The sequence below is a fragment of the Pyxicephalus adspersus genome, chromosome 10 (genome assembly GCF_032062135.1).
Source record: "Pyxicephalus adspersus chromosome 10, UCB_Pads_2.0, whole genome shotgun sequence".
In the NCBI taxonomy this organism is placed as follows: Eukaryota; Metazoa; Chordata; class Amphibia; order Anura; family Pyxicephalidae; genus Pyxicephalus; species Pyxicephalus adspersus.
The window spans coordinates 20,646,525-20,670,994 of record NC_092867.1 but is presented as its reverse complement, the minus strand read 5'-3'; the positions used below and the strand labels follow the sequence as shown (position 1 = coordinate 20,670,994).

The window sequence follows — 24,470 nt, the reverse complement described above, 5'->3', positions numbered from 1 at the left end:
AACAAGTCAGTATGCACAGAAACTGTTGCCTACTGGATTTTATCCTATCCTTTTGGACCATTCTTTGTAAACCCTACAGGTGGTTGCTTGTGAAAATGCCAACTGATCAGGAGTTTCTAAAATACTCAGACCAGCCCAAGTGGCGCCAACAACCATGGCACATTGAAAGTCACTTAAATCACCTTTCTTCCCCATTTTTATGTTCAGTTTGGACTGTATTTTTCTTAACAATATCTACAGGACTAAATGCATTGAATTGCTATTCTCTCTTACATTCACACACAAAAAATGGCAATGTGGCAAATGATTTCACTGCCCTCAGTCCTAAATTGTATGTGTAAATAGCATGTACAAAGCAATATGACAAAAATGTATACAAATACTGTAGATGTTTGCAGTGAACACAGTTTTACAATTACACTTATACTCAGTATATCAGATATAAATTGATTTCACTTTACCAAAGCACCCCATTTTACTAATTACTAAGTAATTGAAGTTCTAAGTTTGCTGCAGCCTAACTTACTCTGCTCCTCTAAGTAATGGCTCACAGCATTTGACTCAAATACCCATCAACATAAACACTTACAATTAAGGAATAAGAATCTTACAGCAAGAAATACAAGTGTACTACTCTGTAAGCAGAAAATACAATTACAAGAACTGTTTTCAGGATGTACGTAGACTAGTCCATTAATTGGATACCATGTAATTATCCCAGGCCTAAAAAACAACATTTAACCCTGATCCTTTTATACTAGTAACTCATTGGAAATACAAAATTGCACTATGATTATACAGCCATGTACTGGAAAACAGATAGCCCAAATGAATAATTTGCACAATATATTAAACCCAAATACCATTTGTAAAAGTCAGTAGTAAAAGGATGTAAAATTAGCATAGAAATAACTTTACTTGTAGAGGAAGTATTAAATGTGATTTAGTCTATAAATCACATGTTTTATTTGAATGAAGGGCTAGCTACAGAATATGAACCTATTCTTTACTGAAAAAAGACTGTTAAATAGAGTTTTAGGAAATTGGGAATAAGCAATAATATAGTCCAATAAAAAGAAACCACATATACAGAAAAGTAAACTAAACTGGCTGGTGTTATGCCACATCCAAGGTGCATAATACATCAACTAACTCAAAAAAGAAAACAAAAAAACTTTAGAGGAATACATTTAAAAAAATTTACAAAACCTTTATTAAAAATATTATTAATATTACGGAGTATTTATTAAGCGCCATCATATTACGCAGCACTGTACAAAGTACATAGTCCATAGTGTTTGCAGCATGCTGCTGGATCGTTTGAAAGGAAAAAAGAAAGATATGGAAGGCCATTTACCTAACCTTGCATTACACCACACATATTTACTGCATCCCCACAGATAAAATAAAAGTTAGGTATATACTGGTTAGGTGTATTATATTTGCATAGAACGGTCCTACTGCTGGCCAGTTTTACACTGCTATATTCCCTGCAGTATCTGCATGTTTAATGTAAAGTCCAAGACTGTTCTTTTTGCCTTTAGTAAATTTAAGTCCAACCTTACTATTCAAAATTTTCCTTCTGTTAGCAAGCTTTAGACTGTGTCATCTGTAGTCTCTTTTTGTAGTACAACTGCCTGTACTTTTTGACAAATTTCCCTTATTAAATTGTCTTAACCAGATCCTTCTACATGCATGCAACACATACACACCTGTACCATACAGGGCTTAATACATATATAGGATTCCCGTAATCCCTTCCACCAGCAATTTGCCTGCATTGGAAAAAAAAGTAGTTTATTGTAGTTTGCCTATAGTCCTATAGATGGCAAGAAATTACTACCAACTCAATGTGGTTCATCAAAGGTTTGAAGAGTTGATAAACCCTTGCCAAATCAAATATGAGCTTAATGCCTTGTTCCTAAAGTGCACTTGCCTAACTGCAAAGACTAATTACTGTACAACTTATCTTGTTCGTTTCCTAAAATGCAAATCACAGGTAGTATAACTGGGCTGCACAGGACACTAAGAATCAGGTTTTTGCAGTTACCATTAAGTGATGACAGCAGACTTTTCTACACAACTCAGCAGATCAGTAATAATGATATTGCCATCACAGACAACATAATGCTAATTCAATAAAAAAACAGTGTTTAATTATTGCAGCTCCAGGACTTGTATCCCACAAGGTAAAGTTATTGGACATATGCTCCAACTAACCACAGCTAACAATGCTAATGACCAATGTACTTTAATGGATGATATTGGAAAACTCAAGTCTTTTTTCTTTACTGTTCTTTGCTGACTGAGCAGATAAGCTAACATTTGCATAAAGTCAATCTAATATTATTTTTAGAACTGAAAAGCATCACATTATTCCTATATATCATAAATCCAGAATCTCATCATATACGACATTATTCAAATTTATATCCACAGGTATTCTGCAATCAGTTACATGCAATGTTATTATTTTAAAATTTTAGTTAAAAAAATAAGCATACTGTGTTGATGTTTTTTTTATAGTCCACATCTCCAGGAAGTGTATTCTAAAAATCCTTAGAGGTCAGTGAACTCGAAGAATCTGCATTTCTTCGCTTGTTAGTGAGCTCAGCATTGACTGTATCTGTCGTTTTCAGAATTCTGGCATACCTCTCTCAATTTACACTCACTATATACAACTGTGAATGTTAATTGCTTCAGACTGGAAGCCCAAATGCTTTCTTAATCTGTTTATATTGAAAAGATAATTTATTTTGGTCTGGGAAGCCTGAGATCCACATGGCTGTTACAGAATTCATTTGTTTGCATTATCCCAGCACAATGGTGTTCAAAGCAATTCTTAGGCCAAATATTTGCATTAGGTTTAAAATAGTTTAATAGACTGGTGCTTAAGCTGCAAGCACATGTGCATTGGAGAATGAACTTGTCAGTCTTTGGGAATTAAGAGTTTCAATTAAAAATTACTTTGTTCTACATTTTTTCCAAGCTAAAGACATTTTTGTGATATCTTGGTCCCAGAAAGAACAACTCCCTGTACCAAATATATTCATAAATAGTACTTCCTTGGCAACCTTTTCTGTAAGAAAATATAAATGATAAATAAACACTGATACTGTGCAAATAAAGAAAATGAATGGGCTGTCTTAACACTACACCACACACCAAGAGTAACACAACTGAATGGGCCCTAACTAAATGACATTTAGTTTGCTCACCACTATGTAGTAAAACATGTACTTCTTTAATAATATTATACTTGTTTTGACTTGTTATTATCTCTGCATTTCAGTATACTACCTTCCCATATACATGGCATTGCATAGGGGACAGCAATTCCTGATGGTGACACCAGTTGACATTTCCTATGTTGGAATAACAAGTCTTTTTCCAAAACTCATGCTACAGGGTGACAATGTAGGAACTCAACTGAAATACAGTGTTTCTCAACCAGGATTCCTCCAGAGGATGTTAGGGGTTCCTTGAGCCATGAACATTTTGTGCCTCTCAGGTAAGTTACCACTGACACCAATTATTTCTTTTTATACAGCAACACAATGCAGAAAAAGGCACAAATGTCAGAAATGAGGAATGACTCCCATTTCTGCAGGAAGACAACAGGGTAAACTTATAACTACTCCATTGCTCTGTGCCTGTTTTTTCCTAATTAAATATGACAATATAAAGGTAAAATTCTCTTCTTTTTTAAAAGAAACAAAAAATGCACTCTCATCAAATCAGCAAAATGAACAATTCTAGTAAAACACACAACACACTGGGAAAGTCAACAATGCAAAGTATTTTAGTGGTGCCGATAACTTTATAAAAACACTATGGGAAGTAAAGAGCTTGATCTGTGCCTCTGGGTAAAACATTTTCATTCCTCAATAACTGAAATGTTTCTATCAATCATTTATAGAGTTCCATCCTGCAGACTGCCCTACTTACTGACTCCATGGAGTCGTTAACAAAAGATGAGAGAGCTTTGAAATATTACAATAACTGCACTACCTGTTTACTGACTAAACATCAGCAGGAAACATTCATAAAAGTCTTCTCATTCATAAATGTGTGAGCTCTACAGGATACGTCCAGCGGTAGATGAGGAATTGTAAGGCTTATAAAGAATAGGTACATCTGTAAGCATATATAGACATTATATTAAAACTTTAAGATTAGCAAGATTGGATATCAGTCAGGTTTCCATAAGGGGAAAAACATTAGCAAATATTAAAGAAACCATGTTGTGTAAACCCACACACCAAAGGATAGCCATTGCAAATAAAAAAATGCCAGTGGAAACATTGCCACTGCTAATTATTTGTATCAGGCAATCAACATGTTTACCCGAGTCCTAACTACCTGCACTTGGAGACAGATCTGGAGGTATTTGTAAAATATGTACGCTTTAGTATGCCTGGGGCACCCATTCCCATTAAAGATCTTAAATGAAAAGTAGAGCTGCAATCTTAAAAAATATGATGATAATGTAAGCTGACCATAAATGAATGAAAAACAGTGCTGCTTCCCTGCTTCTTCCTACATTGTAGGCACCAACAAAATTCCAGGTGTCACTTGGTCAGTGACATCACTCCATTAGTCATGTTCTTGTGTAATGATTACCTGCTAAACACGTGCCACATGGGAGGAGATCACATGCCACCCAGCCCAGGGTAGGGCAAACTGGGAAGTTGCCCAAGACCCTCCCATCGTATCCAGGGCCCCAACTAACAAATTAGTAGGAGTGCAGAAAGCTGGTTCATATTCCCCCTTCAAAACTGTTTCAGACCCCATGTCCAGTAGCTCTGGGTATATTGTTGGATGAGACACCAGAAAGAAATGGTAGGTTACTGAGATAGATATAAGTAGAGAAGGGGTTCTTTGGACAGACAGGGTCACTTCTTACTTACTTGGTAACACAACACTGTCTTTTTAAAAGAAGCTGGATTTTTTGCCTGTTTAACAGAATAGAACATCACCTTGGTTTATATCACTGGAGGTGCATTATAATGCCGTGCATGTTTAACCAAAATTAATGGTTTTCTGCACAAGAAGACAAAGGACCGTGGGGAGAATGCAAAATGTCTCCATATGTTTGTATAAATGATGGGTACTCTAAGGAGTTTCTCTTCCCTTCTCATGGCTTTAAATGTTGTGAAAGTGTCCATAAATGCACATGGCACTTCAGAAACAAAATAGTAAACACATCAATCTGCTACAATATATCAGCACAGCATTGTTTATCATTTTCGTTTAATAGGTCAAAAGCTGAATAAATTGTGTACCTGCAAGCATCACCGCTGTGGAATACAGATGGATTTCTGCTTCCTTGTTCTTCTCTAGGTCTGTCTAATGGCACCCATAAAATTAAAGCAGAGCTCTGCAATGAATAAGCACAATCAATAGCCATTTACCTGCGTCTGCTTCTTGTATTTGGACATAGTGATTAGGATTTAAATTAATGCCCTGTGAAGTTTTCACCCTGAAGCAGAAAATTAAGTCAAAGCATGCACAGATGCTGCTTGTGTTTGCTCTGGGCTCAAACTTGTAACTGCATACAATGCAATCCACCAGGCTGCGAACCTGAAGTTAAATCTGATTTTATTTTCTACACAACGTGATGCTATATTTAGCAATTCTTTTTATCATGACTGGTGGTGTTCTGTATCAGGATATTGAGCTTTTTCACTAAAAAAAATTGCAAAATGCTGAAATGAAGAGGCAGTCTGTGTAACTTTTATGACAGGTCTGGAGCAAGTAAGCTAAGAGAAGTTAGGGGAAGGCCTGCATGACTGGGGGAACAGTGGAGCAGACAGGTTAGGGTTAAAAGGTTGTTTGGGGCTATGGGGGGGGGGTCAGTTTAGGATTGGTGGGAGGGCGGAGGTAAGGTTAGGGATAAGGTGATGAGGTCACAGGAAATTTAGCTGGGTTAGTGAGAGCCTCCGACACTCCTTTCCTTGTATTTTTGCAAAAGATTAAGGTTTCGGGCTTAGTTTCTTCTGTAATCTTTGGGTATGTGTAAGCAGAGTTCCTCGAGGGCAGTGTTCTTTAGTGGATTGGGGACCTATCCTTCATTTGGAGTCTTTTGAATGGTGTGAGAATGAAAATGAGATAAAAGAAGTAACAATTTGATATAGTCTGTGAGCAGTTTTGATATCATTCCTGAGTTGGGCGATTGTGGTTGGGAGCAGCAATCTCCTGTTAGCACAGATCCCAAGTTGATGTTTTGGATGCCTACGAGGACCAGCAAACTTCAAAGACTATTAGAGACACTTGGGTTGTGTTCTGTTAAATAGGATTTTGTTATTCACTTTGTCATGTTTTATGTTATGATTGGTATTATTGCCTTTAGGTGAATGTCTGGGTCCTTTGGGGCCATTTTACCTGTTAAGATCTGAAAGACACAAGCAGGTTGAGAAGTTCCCAGACTGTCAAATTTATGGCAGCCGATTGTGTGTGTTCATGCAACTGGGGGAGTACAAACATGAATGAAAAAACATGGTGCTGAGTATCAGAATACAATAAAATGGAGGTCATTCATCACAGCCATGTTGGACCTAATTAGCAAAACAGCTACTGTGGAAGCCCCCAGAGGTTGAGTAATCAACCTGGCTAAATGTCCATAGTAGTAACTTTTGTCTAGCTATAGCTGGTTCTGAGTCTTTCTGTCCTTTAGTAGTGTAAAGCGTTATTTAGGTAGGTGCATAGCAAGGCAATTTCTTTCCAAAAAAAAAAATATTAGGGTTGTATTACTAAAAAAGAAAAACCTAAAATCCCATGACAATGACCCAAGATACAGTGGCAACATCACATGCACCTCCCAGATTCAAAGATATATTGGGCCTGGTTTATTAAAGCGCTCCAAGATTGGAGAAGATAGACTATCATTGGTGAACCTGGGTATCCAGAAAACCTGGAATGACTCCGGCCCAGGATAGAAAACCTTTGCCGAATAATAGCAAGGGATTTTAGGAAATCCATTCCAGGTTTGCTGAATCACTCATTCTCCAGTCTAGGAGATCTTTCTTACATTGGGCTCAGTGTTAAAATATTTTTGGTAGTAGTGTTATTAATTAAAAAAACATACAATTGTTATCAATCACCTTTACATGTCAAAAGCCCTTGAACCCATGAACTCAGCCCGGTAAGCCCTGCACTGTCTCGGCTTCCCTCTTCTTTCTGGCACTTGCCGTCCTGTTCAGCGCCACCATATTATTTCATCTTTCCATGTTCTTCTTCATGTCATCTATCTTGCACTGGACAACAGTGAGATCAGATGACCTGTCTTCCTCCAAATGTGGGAAATAAGCAACAATCTAACCGCGCATGTGTGAGAGCAATTCTTTTTTTTTTACATCAAAGAAAAGCCCCTTGATCTGGAGCATGCACAGAGGGAGCAGCCCAATGTCTTTTGAGATATGCGACGCAAATATCCCAAGAGGCTGCAGGTTTCCAAATCTGTGCAGTTAAAAAAAATAAACAAACATTTATTCCATTGAATAAAAAGGTTACATAAGGTTAAAAATGTGATGATAAGCTACGTGCACATGTCGGATGATTCTCTGAGAGAAATACAGTCATGCTCATCTCAGGCCATAATCTGTTATGTGTACAGAGGTCACTCAATGTGGAATCCAGCATGATGGAATAACTGCTGTACTTTCTTATGGAGAACAGCACAGTGGGGAGGTTGCTTGTCCGCCCTCCTATATTGAACAGAATGGCGCTGGGTGTACAGCGCTCCTTCGTCCACATTTTACTGCCAACAATCATGAAAGATAATTTTCAGCATCAATCATCTGTCGTCTGTGCGAGACTTTAATGACGACATCTTGGATGGAAGCATTGTCTGCCTTCATATCCGACGCCATTACACCCACAAATACACGCTGCGATTATTAAAGTAACACGCACGCCTTCTACACAAGCCGTTCCTGTTTCCCATAGCAACTAATCAATTCTTTTTTTTTTACAAAACAGGCCATTGCCAACAAATTTACATCCCTCTGCATAAAAATCTATTTGCTTTGCGTTGATAATATTGCTTACTGTAACTATTCCCACCCTGCCACTTGATATTCATACCACAATATTGTGGAATAGTTTGTTATCAACAAAAACAGCTATGTTTACTTGGAAGCACATCTCTGTGAAATCTGTTTATTGCTACATATGCCGTCCCCCCACTGTTTAATTCGCTGACAGCCACAAGACATATTAATACGTTTCCCATTCCAAGTTACAAGCAAAGCTTTGCACGCTGCTGACTGGTGACAGAAGGCAGGATTTTTATTGTAGATAAATATTTAGGCTTGAAAATAATTTAAGACATACATTACCAGAAGGACCATTATGTTGTGATTCAAGCAGCTACACCATTGTAAACAAAAGGCCGCAACAGAAGCAACGCATTCAAAGACTAACGCCTTCTGGGAAATATCAAACTTGTCTGTCTGTCATTGCTCACGGTGAATTGTTCCTGTGCATTCTCCTGATTTTAGGCAGTATTTATGTAGAAAAGTACAATTATCACATGAAAAAAAACAAAACAATACATTAAATGAATGTGGAAGAGATGTGTTGTCTATAGCAACCTTCCTGTATTACTTTAGTTGCTAAGTGTCCATCTTTCAGCAGGGCATTGCCCTCATTTTTGGAATAATTCCACATCCCCGTATGCAGTAAATTGGTTGCCATGACAAGCAGCCATTTCCTTTAGTACTGAAACAGCCTCCCAGAAATTTTTTTTGCACATAAATAAAAATATTTAAATTTTTTTCAATCATGAAGCCGAATAAACAGCAAACATGAGTACAAAATATAGAAGGTTACATTCATGTGGGGTCTAATATTTATAGATGTTGTCACAGAAGGTTCAAACAAATTTCACCTGGAATTTGCACTTTTTTTTTCAATTTAATCCAATAAAAAAATGTGTAAATCCTGGGTGAAATCTCTGTTGTACCATTTGTAAAGAGACTTGGAGATCCCTTTACAAAGATAACAAATCACCACTTTTTGGTTTGCTTCTCTTTTACAAAAGGTAATTTTTTTTTAACAATCAGTGCTGCAATATAACTAAAGAGAATTGGCAGTGACACATTCCATTCAATGAAGTAGCGGCTCCCCTAGATGAGCAGCCATAAGCGGCAATCGGTATTTTAAACAGACATCAATGATTCTGATTTTTTCCTATGGCGATTTCCACAGTGTTGAGCAATTTCTGGCAAACTATAAAGCGGCTGAACACCAATTTATAAATAGGGGGAACAGTGAACATGGCATTTCTATGACAGCAGAGATCTATTTATAAAAGTGGGAATCTGACATTCCCCTGTGGGAATCAATCACTGCCAATGAAACACATGAACTTGGAAGATCCCCATGAGGGATTGTTTGGGGGAATGTGATGAACCCTTTCACAAATGTTGTGAACAATAGAAAATAGCATCATTTGTGCATACATAACATCATGTGGCCTGACCACCATTTTAGGGCCCCATGTTTGTTTTTCTATATGTAATCTGCAAAATGTGCTGCAAATTCTATCAGATCAGCCATGTGAAGCAGTCATTAATGAAATGTACAAGAGAAGTGTAAAGGGAAGGGTTGGCTAGTATAAGTAACTTGATTTGACTTGGTATCAGCCATTTGCAACCCTACAGCACCAACCAGACCTAATGAAGGTTGGGTAATACTGATATATGCAAATGTTTGGACAGGGAAAATGCTGATAGGGGGAGTAGAGAGATGACTTTATCAGTCTGCTGCTTCTATTTACCTGGATTTTAACCACCTGAGCGATAAGCCCGACCTTGGTACGGGCTTCAAAAAGTTACAATTATCGATAAACCCGAACTTTTCTCACTGTATGAAAATACAGTGAGAAAAGTTCGGGTTTATCGATCACTTACCTGGTCCCGCTGCGATCATCCATCCCTGTGTTCCAGCGTCGTCCTCCAGCGTGGGGTGTCCTCTCCGGGAAGAAGCCGGCCGGCTTCTTCTCCCTCCGTGCGTGTACGTCGGCGCGTACGATGACGTCGGCGCGTGTGCGGGAAATTCAAACTGAAACTCATTCAAACACATTTTGTATTGCATTGAATACAAACTCCTGTATCCAATCCAATACAAAATAATAGAAAATATATTTATGTGGTTTTGTCTATAGGTATGTGACGGACACTAGGGAGGTGTTTTAGAAAAATATATTACTATACAGTATACTGAATTATCGCATTTTCAGTATTTTTCATTTATTTATGTATTCTTGTTTAAGCTGATTTTTTGTGTCTTTTATTTAATTTTATTAAAAGTAATTTTTTTTTTTTTACATGATTGTGTGTTTCAAACATTTTTTATATTCATGATATCTACTAGAACCCTGTTCGGACATATTTCTGTAAGTTACAGGTCTACAATTTAAAAAAAAAAAAATTCATGAAAAACTGTAACGCTTTTGGAACAGAAATCTAGACCTCAGTGTAACGCCCAGGTGGTTAAAATATTAAATGCAACCTGAAGTTTATTATGGCAGTTGTTTTGTTGGAAAGGTAAACAAAAACTGTGAGGTCCTGGTACATAGCGGGCAGCTGCTGCCCATTGTTTATACTGAACTAACTATAAGATGGAGGTAGACAAGGGGCTAGTTCTTACATTGGACATTGGTTGTTAGAAACAGCTCTGTGCATTTAAAATAAAACTAAACCTAACATTAAAAAATTGTGACCAGGCAGGTTCCTTATTGCAGATGGGACTCACAAAGTCCCTTAAGTAATAATATAACCTTGCCTGCTATTTTTTCAATTATACCTACCTGTCCCCCTCCATCATGGTGCCACCATCTTCACTTAGTCCTCTTTGGGGTTCCCGATCTTCAGCCATCTTGATGGGCTGTGCCAAAATGAATTAACTCTCATGCATGTTTGTGGTAATTAATTTATACCCAGGAGCTCTGGGGGATGACAGGATACCCGGCATCATACGCTGAGCTATGTATGCACTTAGCACACTTACAAAATATAGCGAACAGGCAGGTAAATATGTTTTGTTGCAGAACAAACATCCTGCCTGATTACAAATGCTTATTGTGGAACTATAATTCTGCTTTGAACTTTTTTCTTTTTTTCATTCTTTTTAAATGGCAGCCCAACGCATTAAAGCAGGCACAACACATGTCAGCACAGGCAATTTATTGCAGTGCATTGCATTTGAAGTAATCAATTTTTTGTTTTGTTTCTTTTTTTTTTTTTGCATTGGCTGACTATTTATTTACAATGGACTGTCTAATGTAATGCATGTAATCGAGCAACATAATGCACAGCAAAGTCATTGGCCCTTATCCAGAGCTTTAATCAAAATTGAGACTGAAGCAGGAGTTTTGTCTGTCTTAAGAGAGTTTATAGACATTGTGGCTTTTATTCTCAATGATATATGATGTGTGTGTCCACATATCCAATCCAGAGAATGTGATCCAGTATTGCCAAATATTCATAACTATATTATCTTTATATCAGATTCCAATACATTTTTTCTGATTTTACTTTGATTTTCTCCTAATACTCTTTCACCGAGGGAACTAAATTTTGTACCATGTAAAATGGAAGGAACGTTTTGACTGCGGAAAAAAGACAGATTATTAAATTATCTGCAGATAATTTCACATTCATAGATCTTTTTGAAACATAATCTTGTGACTGGTTCATCGGCTAAACCCAGGTGAATTTATTCAGAGAAGATGATGAGACAGATTATTACATTTCATGTAAAAAAGAAAACCTTATAAACCTGGAACTGTCCCTGGACTTTGTTCATATTTACCATTTTTCTTTATTCTAGACGTATATGCTATGAAGAGTGTTTATAAAGCAGTGCCTGTGTCATTCACCAGAAAATACTACAAAAGAATCTTCCTGGTGAATGTGGTTGAAAGTACAGAAAATAATTCACCTTTAGTGAATGTTTGGTGTTTTTCATTTGCACTGCTTTATAAAGATGCCCCTATGTTACTCTATCAATTTAGTTACCAAAAATAATAACATTGTGAGAAAAATCTAATGTTTGGCAATTGGTTAGAGACTTCCTGATTATCTTTATTATCTAAATTAGACATGGTCATATTTTTTTTTTTTTTAATTTTACAGGAATTATCACTAAAAGTTGCTAACACAAAACTGAGTAGCAGATTGTGATAGCAAACCAGCCAGCACATGTGCCAAGTATGTGACTAGCACTGGAAAGGATCAGCAGGGCCCATTTAAACTGTGAAAACTGTGAAGAAAACGCCAACTCAAAACAGTCACCTAGTGCTTGAGAGTGAGAGTGAATGAAAATTCAAAATTGAAATGATTGTCATTGTATATTTGAAGCCCTTTATTTGGAATCCAGATTTACAATGTATTGAAAGTAGTGGGTGAGCAAAGCACTACATTCCTCTTCCAGGCCAGATAATAAAAGTGGCTAGAATGTACCTGGCTGATAAAAGGGAGTGCATGGCTGGAACAGGGTGGAGCTTTGGCTTGAGACCAGGTAGATAAGGGAGAAGGACAGTGTAAGGAGGTCTCAAAAAAATTAGGTCAATTGGACCAGTACCTCTCCAGAGAAGATCCAAGAGAAAGAGCCAGAGGGCTAGATTTGTGTTACTTTTCCAAATCTAGTAACAGAACTGAGAATAGGCTTCTGATCATTGCCCTGACCATGGGTCAGAAATAACCTAAAATTCAATAAAACGAAATGGATTACAAAAATAATATGCATCAAAATTTGTATTGCCTTTCCATCGTGAGCTCATCAAACAGTCTGTGTCTAGTGTTCTGGCTGATTAGATTCAGGTGATATCGGGACTCCCTATTCTAGGACTCCATTGCTTAATAATCTCACATGTTCCTAATCATCAATGATCATATTATTTTCAAGTCATGTGTTGCCATGGCAGGTTCTCATTTGGGTAATTCGCAGCACTGATCCATCAAATCCATTGTGCTGCTTCCAAGTCAGGGACAACAGACCTCATTTGAGAAGTCATTAAAAAGTGGTTTGTACCTTAAAACTATCTACTTCCAAGAAATGTATAACGAAACAACCTGAGAACAGTTATACCTAGGAGGTAACCCCAGCAAAGGTACAGCAATATGACAGAGGAAACCCAATGGGAAATAGATTCCTGGCCCAGTCTGTAGTTGACTATTATTTAATACATTAGATATCCTGAAGACTTGATAGGAATGTCTATTACCTTCACTGGCTATGCTAATATTAGGAACGTTTCCTAACAGTACAAAATGGAATTTTATGATTTTTGCTCCATTTATATAGTCTATTCTGCTTGAAAAACATTTTTTTTTTCTTCCTTTTGTCAATGCAGCTATTATCGTTAGAACTTGCAGAAGACTTTTTGACAAATAGCATCATAATGGCCGTTTTATAGTGCATATAATACAATGAGTAACTCTAGAAGTCCATTAAAATGCTCAATAACAACCAGTCAACTGATCTGCTTTTAACCTTCTGTCCTCAGCGCTAAAAGCTGAAATGCAGATATGCACTGCAATGTAAGGACACATCCTTACTGCTTAAATGTAGGCATGTGTGTGGAATCTGCTACTTTATAGTTGCCATGGTAGAATTACATTTGATTGCCATTACTGGCCATTCTAAAAATGATATCTGGCTGGTGGTCCCAGGACCCTTTACACCTACTATGTAAAAACTTGTGGTTAGCTACTCCTGGTCACAAAGCAAACCTGTACCTGTGCACCCTGGAGTGGCAAACCAAACTTAAGGTTTGCATGCAGGTGCAACACAGATCTTCAAACACCAACAATGTGGCCAAAAGCATCTTGTTGCTTTTGGGAACCTTGCTGCAAGATGCCACAACTTTCTTCAGTGAAGTTGGGTTATCTAGAAAACCTGGAATGGATCTGGTCCAGGATTAAAAACATTTGCTAATCCATTACAGGTTTGCTGGATCACCCAGTTTTGACCGAAGAAAGTGTATCCTCTCCAGTCTTGGAGAGCCTTAATAAATCAGGGCAAAAGAAAGAAAAACATTACTCATTTGCAAAAACATAGCAAATAGAAAAAAATGTTGCTTTGTCTTTGTATTTGGGAAACGCTGATTATTTGCTGAACTTTACCAAAACCTATCCCAAGTTCTTCTTTAGATTCTGTCTTTTTTAAAAAATAAGTATATTTTTAGATATTCTGAAGAGTCACATCTGTAACCTGTACTTTCCTATTTATTCTAGTGAGTGATTAGGAACTTTGAAGAGTTACAGCCAGGTCTGTAGATTGAAGTTACCGAAGGAGGTCATTGGAAGTATCATGAAGCGAAAGGAATGTAGGCTGCAAATCCCGTGGGCTTCTAGAGCTGCTTCAACAATACCAAAGACTTCAAACTGTTGAAATGTAGGATTTTAGGTTGAAGAGCTGTTGAGAAGGTGTGCGTGGGCAGAGTATATTTTTTTTTTTATGCATCAAAGGTTCATGGTTTTTTTAAAATGTGGATGTGGGCACTGGTACAAAAGAATACAATATAATCAATATGAATACATGTCAAATAAAGTTTAGAAAAAAATAAGGTTCTCGAGTTTGCATCAGCACAGTTCAATAACATACTAGCTTAAGTAACCCTGAAATTACAGCTTCTCAAAATCAGGTTCTTATAACTACTTCTTTAGTAGACAAGAACTCTTGGCTACCAGTGGAAACTACTGCTTCGAACAGTGTTAGATGCATGCACTGTGGTTCCTCCCGCTAGCTTATAGGTCACTGGAAAGAACTACAGTGCACAACTCAGGACAAACTAACTAAACACATGGAAGTAGTAGACAGCAGTGGCACTCATAAGGGCTGGTGGAAGTAACTACAGGACACCATGTCCTCAACACCTCAAAGAGTCAGATAACTGTGGCAAGCATAGAAGCTGGCTGGAGGAACTAAATTGAACCGTCAAGGACATACTTCCTTACATGTCTGAAAGTTTTGGATAGCAGAAGCAGATATAAAAAATACATGGCGCAGTCAAGGGCTGGTGGAAGAAACTACACTCTGTTGGGGACTTACTCTCCTACACGCCTGGAAGTGTAAGCTAACAGTGGCATTTATAAGGACTGGCCATAGGAACTACATAGCACAGTCAAGAATACACTATCCAACATATTTAAAAGTGTTGGATAGCAGCATACATAGGGGCTGGTCGGAGGAACTACAGCACAAGGTGGAAGATTTGCTGTCCTTTGCATTTGGAACTGTCGGATGCCAGCGAAAGCTGTGGTTCTGCAACCAAATTAGCTAAGTTGCTGTTCTTTTTTTACATTTTAGTTAACAACATATTAACTATTATGTATAACTAATAGTTATTCTTTTTTTTTTTAAGTAACGGTGGTTTCAAACCCATATGTGGTTTTCATTGATGTCTGTCATTGTTGAAACAAGTGATTTTTTATAATTGTCCAAAACACCAATATTACCAAATGGCAAATTTTACATTGCCACCAAAACAGGAATAGAGGAGAAGCCTTTCAATGGAAACACTTGTTCCTGTGACAACTGTCTAAAGTATAGGAAAAGCTCCCCTTTGGGATACAGAGAGAAAAGACCAAGAAGTTTCACTCTCCTCTATACTATCCAAAATGGTTAAACATAATTTGGCTGTACGTACTTTAAGGAGTTCAGAGGAATGAACGGATGGTGTTATAAAAGTGTTTACCCTGCTATTTTCCTAATTTGATATTAACCCTAACCATTAATAAATCAAATAAATTATCAGTTGAACCTTGCAATAAATCAATGTTATTCATTTATGAAACTGATTAGTCCTTATGCCACACCCTATGGAACATAATATAAAATACTAACTTATCTATTTTCTTTTCAGTTATCTCATCTAACGTGATCTAAATCTAAAATTGACCCACATACCTATTATAAGGCATTATATATAACTATCAATATTAGGGCCTTGAGTACAACAGTGAACTTGAAACTTCAGAAGTATTTGTAAGTGCACATTTTACCAGTTGGCAAAAAACTTCTGTAGCAAACAGCAAAAGCAAGAAAGGGGTTTCCATGCTGCTAACACTTATTGGCACATCACACAGCGAGTTCTAGCAGAGCATCAACTGCCTTAAGGACAAGATGATATCTCATTGCCTGCTGTTCTTATTGAGACATCTGTCTGCCTATCTACACCCCAAGGTTTTGTTTTACTGCAATGCACAACCACCTGATCTGTTGTTCGTTGTGCCACTTACATTAAATGGGGCAGGGTATGCTAACAAACAAATGCATGCAGCAGTACATCTTCACTGCTTTGCATATAGTGAGAAAGTCAGACATTACTTCCTTTGCACCGTCTGATGTTCTTGTGTATCAGAAGTGCAAGTGTACAGCACTGAACAAGTCCTAAGGCCCATATCACACAAGTAATCTTAACTAACCAGCAATGGATTCACTAGAGGACAACAAACTTGAAAGATCACTCAACTTTTTCTATGCTGTTACTAACAGAAACAAAATATTTCTTGTTTTCTAGCTAGGAAGTTTGTGTAGCATTACAGCCACAGAAGCAGCAATGTCATGGAAACAGGTTAGTGGTTTTCTGCCCTTTGCAAGCAATCTTGTTGCTAGCGAGTTGTTGACAGGGACGAGATTGCTATTGAGGCAATGACAATAGCAATAGTCAAAGGGCTGGCCCTGTATTACTCAATAAAAATAAGCAATGTCACCAATGTTATGCCATCTGTAGCAATAAGGCTACAAAGTGCTGTGGTTGAGTATTTTCCAATGTCAGAAACTATTTTTATTATACAATTTATTTTCTAACATTCTGGAAAGTCTGATTGTGAATGATAATTTGTCGCTTTCTTTAATAGAGAAATAGAATTTTTTTAACTAGATTTAATTCTGCTGTGAGATGAGCATGGAGCCTGGTGTTGGCTAAATGGACAAATATTATGTGCTGGTCTGTGCTACAGATAAAAGGCCTGATTTATTAAAGTTCTCCAAGGCTGGAGAGGATACACTTTCATCAGTGAAGCTGGGTGATCCAGCAAACCTGAAACGGATCTGGTCCAGGATTGAAAACATTTGCTAACAAATAGCAAAATACTTTTAAGAAATCCACTGCAGGTCTGCAGGATCAACCAGCTTCACTGGTGAAAGTGTATCCTCTCCAGCCTTGGAGAACTTTAATAAATCAGGCTCAGAGGCTGAAGTTACCTTTTTATGAATACTAAATTGTTTCACCATTTTTTTTGTTTGCATGACAAATCTATATATTAATCTTTCTAAAAATGAGGGAAGAATTTAGAGCACTGCAGGCAGATGGAAAATCCTCCTTTTACAAACCTTCCTTGTAATTAATGTGATTGGCTTTTGGTAACCATATGATTTTACCTGTTCTTACTTTAACAAGTTGACAGTATGTATAATCAAATGTAAACTTTTGTACAGATGCTACAAAGGACTGTGGGGGTCGAGTTGTATATTATGAGAATAATGGTAGCACAATTTTAAATCTACATGTAATTAAACATTGATACAGTCAGCAATGACATATGTAAATGTTATGTAACTCATGCCCCTTGACGAGATGGCTTAAACCCTAAATCCTCAAATAGCTGAGTTTTTTAATTTCTACTGTATTGTTTATTTGTTGGAAACTATTTAGTGACTGACTTAGTAACAAAGGATTACCAAAACTAAATAGTTAATTTATCTTTAAAAAAGAAGCAACATATTAAAGAAGAACCAAACTTGCACTACTCACCTATCCCTGTTCCATCATATAGCACCACCATCTTCCTTCTTTTCATCTTTACTATCTTTGGTTACTTTGATTGGCTGGTTTAGCTTTTTTGACAGTTTCTTGGCGTGATCAGACAGGTAAGATAGATTATTGCAGAGGGGACAAAGTATTAAGAGGGGACAAATAATTATAGTTAAAAATCTAGCCCTGGTTTGACAAGTATACTCCCTTCATGTTCTGGTGGTAATGGCGGTCAATAGAAAATTTTCCTCCTAAGATGTGTCCTCAGAGACTATGTTGTATGTGATATATATATATGGTTGAAAGCCGATGAAGAAACTAAGAGGAAAGAAGAACCAGCTGCTGCAGATCAGAGATGTAAGGTAAATATTACCCCTAGAGCAGATCTTCATAATATGGGGGAACCCTTTAAATAACTTTAATATTGTCTTTAAGGAAGCCCTGCTATAATTACTATATCTTAAGCTCACAGTACATAGTGTGGTGATCAGTGGGAAGAATGCCTCTAACATTGCTAGTCAATAGGAAACATGTCTCCCTTACAGATAGCCAAAAAGATCATTCGTGTCCTAGCTGAGAAACACTGCCATAGACTAAACGTTAAATATAGCCTATATATACATATAGGCTATATTCTATATATAATATATATTTTTTATTTTCTATAATATATATATTTTATTTTTCTCAAGCAGATCAGTTTTACCATTTTATTTTAGGGGAGATATCTCAGTGGTTGGCAAGGCACCCCATGCACAAATATGTGTTAGAAAATATATAAAATAATATTTTAAGTGATAGCCAGCATGGATTTATGAAAGACAGATGTTATCTTTTCTAAGAAAAAACTTGGACACAGGGGTGACTGTGGATTTAGGATGTTAGGATTAGCTAAGGCGTGTTGACACACACAGGCGCCTTATCAATTTAAGTCTGTAGGTTCAAAAACTCATTCTGTAAAGGGATAAAAAAAATTGGTGTAAAAAGAAAACTAAATACCACATTCAGAGTTCTGATTAATGAGTTGTATTCTGTGGTTCACTTTTGAGTTCATTATTTTATAATCCTATTCAGGACTGAGTTTGATTGAGTTTGGGATTACAAATACCCTTTCTGAATTTTTAAATTTCACAAAGCAGAATGCAATCCTCCAAGATTCTCATAATTTACAAGCAAATCTAGAATGAATATTTGATTTGGCAGCCAAATGGCAAACAGTTTAGTGTGACTAAATATAAAGTTATGTAGTTGGGGGCTAAACATGCATATTTCATACACCAGGAGAAATAAAACTGGAATCAGTGATGGGAAAAGTTCTGAGTGTCCCGAGATATTGTACAGAAATGCAAAAGATGTCTATTAAAAGATACAAATCCAGAGGGCAACATACTCTAACCTTTATATATATATATATATATATATATATATATATCTATCGTATATATAACGTATCATGTAGTGATATTGCACCTGGCAGATGGAACTATAGCACACAGTGGGGGGACCAGTTGAAGCCATGGCTCACAAAGAGTGAAGATGGAACTCCCCCACCACCAAATAGACTAATATTATTCGTCCTGTTTTGCAGGGGCCATCTTTTTTTAGACAAGTTCACAAAAAAGGTTTGAAAAAGTGCAAAAAATAAATAATGATAATTTTTTTTATAAGGAGGAAGAGTAAAATCACCTTGCGTAGATATAGAAATTCTACTATTTGGCCCATGCAACAGCATGTAGGTGCTCCTGAATAGAGCTTGTGATTAAGGAAAGTAAGGTTTAACCTTCAGGTACATTGGGTCTACACTAATGTTACTTCTAAACCCTTAAACACTCATACGGTTTCTATTTGAATTTTTAAGCATTTATGGTTTTAAGCCAAGCTATGTGCTAGAAAAGAGGTAGAATAGGAAAAATGTCTGTAAACGGCCAACAATCATCCACAAAATGCCCATACACCAATAAACACAATTAAAGAGCTATAAATCTTTATAAAAGGCTTATTCATTTAATTTGTTGTGCATATGAGCATTTGTAGGCTCCTTGAAACATTTGGAAATGTTTTAGGTATGTTAAAACTGTCCAAACACTGCAGGCTGCTTTCTCTTTACACTTATTATGAAAACACCCTAAAAGCTCCAGTATGAACTAACCAATTGGAATGAATAGGAATTTCAAATCTGGGTAAACAGTCTGTGTAGACTTAATGTACACAGACTGTAAAACTAAAGTCCCACTTTTGTATGGGTGATTTAGGTAGGTGGTTATTGCAGAAAAGGACAGGCAATGTCCCCTTCTGCAACAACTGCTCTTACCTGGCTGATCGCTGCCTAGCTGTTAAATTTGTGAATAAATGAACCCCAGCACCCCTGCGCTGGAGTTATGTTATCCAAGCACGGCCAATCAAGATGACCGAAGATGGTCTTCAGGAAGTAAAGATTCTAGTAATATATTGTTTAATGTAAAAGTTCTTAATAAGTTGAATAAACTAAAATTAAACTAAAAATAAATAAATGTGGGTTGCCTAAACAACAAAAAATGCTACTAATACTTATAAAAATGAGACATTTACAATATTAGTCTGGGGGATTATTTTACTAGTTTTGGGGTCACAAAGAAATATTTTTTCCCACTAAACCATATAAAATGTCTTGTCTTGTATGGTTTGTTTTGTGTGTCTAGGGAGTTCCGAGGAGGTATATTTTTTTTAACCCAACAGATTTATTTTATTGAAATTACCTATAAAAGTATAACAGCATATTTTAGATTTGACTTTCCTTTCTGTTTTTAACAGCTCACCTTCAGCTGCATGTTTTTTCAGTCACGCTTCCAATTATACCAAGCGTTATATGCCTTCAATTATACAATCTAATTATACAGCACGATTACAGAGAAATGGTATAGTTTCAATTACACAATGTCTAATAAAAAGACATTTCATTAGATAGACTGGCAACATTTAACTGTGCTGAGCTGAAGGGCAGTAGTGAAGATTCAGCTATAAATAGTTAAATAAAGTGTCTGTTTCCTGCTTAGTCAGATGTGCTGAATGTACTGTAAGAGGAATGGGCGTTTAAAGGGTGCCTGGTTATAATCATAGCAAGCACCTATTATCTTACGTAATGAATTGTTATACCAACAATATAAACTGTTTATTGGACTGAACAAATGGGATAACAAATTATTTAATTGGAAATCAGAAAAAATAGAACTGCTGACTGTCATTAGCTAATTTGAAGACACCCTGTACATAACCTGAATTTCTAAATCTATAAATATTCAATAATTTTTCCCAGGGGGTCACATATTTTATACTTGTTACAGGAAAACTATTGTGTGCTCTCCTTCTTAAGGCCTAATTCAATTGATTTTAAGCAGAACTAAAATTCCGCTTTATAATTTGTCACCAAGCAGGGCTTTATTGCAAAAAGGAACAGGCAATGTTTAATAATATTATTATTTAATTAACATTATTTTAATATTATTTTATTAAAAAAAAAAAGACAAGAGTTTTAGGCATGCAGCCAAGATAGCCAGGAATGGGGAGGTAGTAAGTGAAGGTTTCCTTACCAGACTGGTCTCCATGTCTTCCCCCAATATAGGGGGGTCCCAATTTTAAGAAACATGCCCCCGTTTTTCGCATAAATGGTCCACCAAAAAGGATATGGGGGTTTGTATGCTTTTGGTGGAATCTGAAAGCCTCCTTTAATATCTGACAGTGGTCACGAAAAGTTAAAGTACACTGCATACATTTCCATGGAAAACACATTGCAAAATTAAAACACATTTTCACAGAAATCCACATTAACACAAAACATGCTTTTCATCACAGAACTGAACCACTGGTCTTTAATGTAATTTTGAAAGAACAAAGTGACCTAACAGCACTGTAAAACATGGGACTACAGTTGTTACTTTCAGCAGCAGAACTGTTCTCTGTGATTTATTTCCAAACTAATTTTTTTCACTTTTTGGTATTAATATAGGGTCATGACAATATCTCTCAATATAAAGCCAGAGATAAAGTCTGTTTTTTGACATAAACTGAAAACTGAAGGGGCCTGGTGTCCATTTTCCCGATGTGTAACACCTGTGACAGCTCACTTGGAGGCTAGTTACAACATTCACACCTTCCATAGCTTGGGATCATACAATTCTATGAGTATAGTAGGACCCTGGTACCAGCACACCAACAACATAGTGGGAAAATTAAATAAAATTTAATGTATGTAAATGTAAATACATATAAATAAACATATAAGTAAATGGGGGAGGTGGGGGTGCTGGAAGTGATAGGTGACTCAGGGCATTGCACGTGCTATATCACTTGGTAGATCACAGATAGCTCATGTTTAGGTGCAGGCATGAACCAGGACTTTGGCCCTGATTTAATAAAGCTCTCCAAGGCTGGAAAGAATACACTTTCATCAGTGAAGCTGGGTGATCCAGCAAACCTGGAATGGATCTGGTCCAGGATTCAAAACTTTTGCCGGCTAATAGCAAATGATTTTTAAAAAACCTTTCCATGTTTTTTGGATCACCTAGCTTCACTTCTGAAAGTATATTCTCTCAAGCCTTGGAGAGCTTTAGTAACTCAGGGTCTTTGAGAGGAATAAGGTGCAACTTCTGTTTTTAGTTGTTTAGTCCTGTACAAGTACAAAATTTTATTATTGTGTATTTATTTAATTTTTTGCATACGATTGAATATTCTTTGCAAAGCAAATTTTCCCTACATCTACCAAGTTAAATGAATTATGTCTAGGAGGGTGATAATTCACTTTTCTAAGTTATCAGCTTAAACTAATTTAGTAAATCAATCCCAATGCTTACATAAATCAGACAATCTGGAACAGTGAAAAGTTAAATGTACTGCAGAATGTGACCACAGCCACCTCCATAAACAATTCATTTTTAGGCATTTTTCAGTATTTTCAGCCAAGAAATGCTCAAAATAAGATTCATACTCACAGCTTCTCCAGGGAGTTCAGTCCCAAAAAAGCTCTGTTCTTTACCAGCGATATCTTGTTATTGCTCAGGATCCTGCAAATACAAAAAAAGAAAATACTTAGTAAATACAAACTTCTGCACTCAATTAACTGCTTTCATGCAACAAATAATTTAGCCTTGTGACATTATCCAAATAAAACCATTGCAGTTTATTAATTGAAAACTAAATTACAAAATAAATAACAAAAATATTAAACAATAAAAGTTGTAAAAAGAAAATATGTTTTTCTTTGGTTTCTTCTGCTATCAACATTCCAATAATAATAGCCCATACTAGATTTATATAATTTTAAAATATTACTTCCTTTTAATATTTATATTAATCAAAATATTTCCTTTTTTTACATCCTAAAATTGGAAGAAATTAAATTATAGATGCAACTTATTGTTGTCTTAATAGATAAAAGATAAAGGTGCCAATTCTTATAAGGAAGTCAAGCTATCGTTCACTCTAAATCATTGCCTTGGCCGTTGTGGTTTGGCTTCATCTTCCTTGACTTGCCAGCACACTTCTTGAGAACAGCTGCTAGGAAGCAGAAAGATTTGTGGATTGGCAATAAAAGTTAACACCGGTCTTAGCCAAAGGATTTCTAAAATCACCATTTTGCTGTTTTCAATCTTAACCTCTTAGGCTGTAGAACCCACAGGACCAGCTCTTTGGCTTAGCCAGTGGCAGCTGGAGGGAGCCTACAGACAATTATAAGTGAGCATTACAACATTTATTAATTACTAGTTGCTCTAAAACATACTTTTGCAACATGGTTTACGTCTATTTTTTAAAAAGTTTCACAAAATAGGTCTTGCATTGCAAGAAGTGAACCTTCCTCAATTACAAAGTTCTTGACACCTTTGTGGACTCTAACCAGCAAGTGCTGGCATGTTCATGTCAGTAAGGGATAAAGTTATGTGTGAAAAAAACAAGCATCTTATGGTAACGATACCTAAAGCGGAGTTAAAGTACAAATTCCCCTCAGAATCAGAGAACAGAATCCCAAAATAGTTAAACAGACTTATTTTCACTTTAATCTGGAGTCTCGATTTCTATAGGTTGGCTGATTATACACTTTACCTTCCCTGATACAAAATATTACATGAGCCTTCGACGCAGGATTGGCATCCTTATTACCTAGTTTGTATTTTGGAAATGTGAATTTTAAATCTTTTTTAGGATTTCTGTAATTTTATGTCAGTCACTCAGAACTTTCTCCTTTCTTTCCCATCTCCTTAATTGGGTCAATTATTTCCCAATGAATAAAAAATGTTTTTCTTAATTAGAAGGGAAATCTTCAAGCTATAAGAAACCATTTAGGCTTTTTCAGAACCAGTCGGCAATTATCCGCAAAGCTTTCTCATTTTTCTAAATTCAGCTGAAATATTTAATGATTTGTCATAAATTACAGGAATTGTTACTACAAGAAATTATAAATGATTTATATCTTGCTGCATTGTAAAGAGCGGTTAAAAAACGGTAAGCTCTCGGTGAGATGAAAATATTCTTGAGTTTAATTCTTTTCTTCAGCTTTGACTGTACGCCTGCCAATAGTTTATTGGTCAGATTTTTGTATAGGGGCTTTGCCTAAGTCATTATTGTTTGATACAATTTAAACAAATACATCTTTCCATAGCAAAATTAGGCTGGGGAAAAACAAACACACACTTATGACTTTTCTTCCGATTCCCAGACTACATACTATTATCAC

At 36.4% G+C, this 24,470-nt stretch overlaps 1 protein-coding gene across 1 annotated transcript in view; it reads right to left on the bottom strand.

Moving 5' to 3' along the window:
* Positions 1 to 24,470, bottom strand: part of LOC140339231 (adhesion G protein-coupled receptor A3-like) — a gene marked incomplete in the record, with an annotated part of 362,860 nt that overhangs the window by 318,843 nt on the left and 19,547 nt on the right. The window contains 1 exon segment of the mRNA XM_072423819.1: positions 22,732 to 22,803. Coding sequence (XP_072279920.1) covers positions 22,732 to 22,803 — 72 coding nt within the window.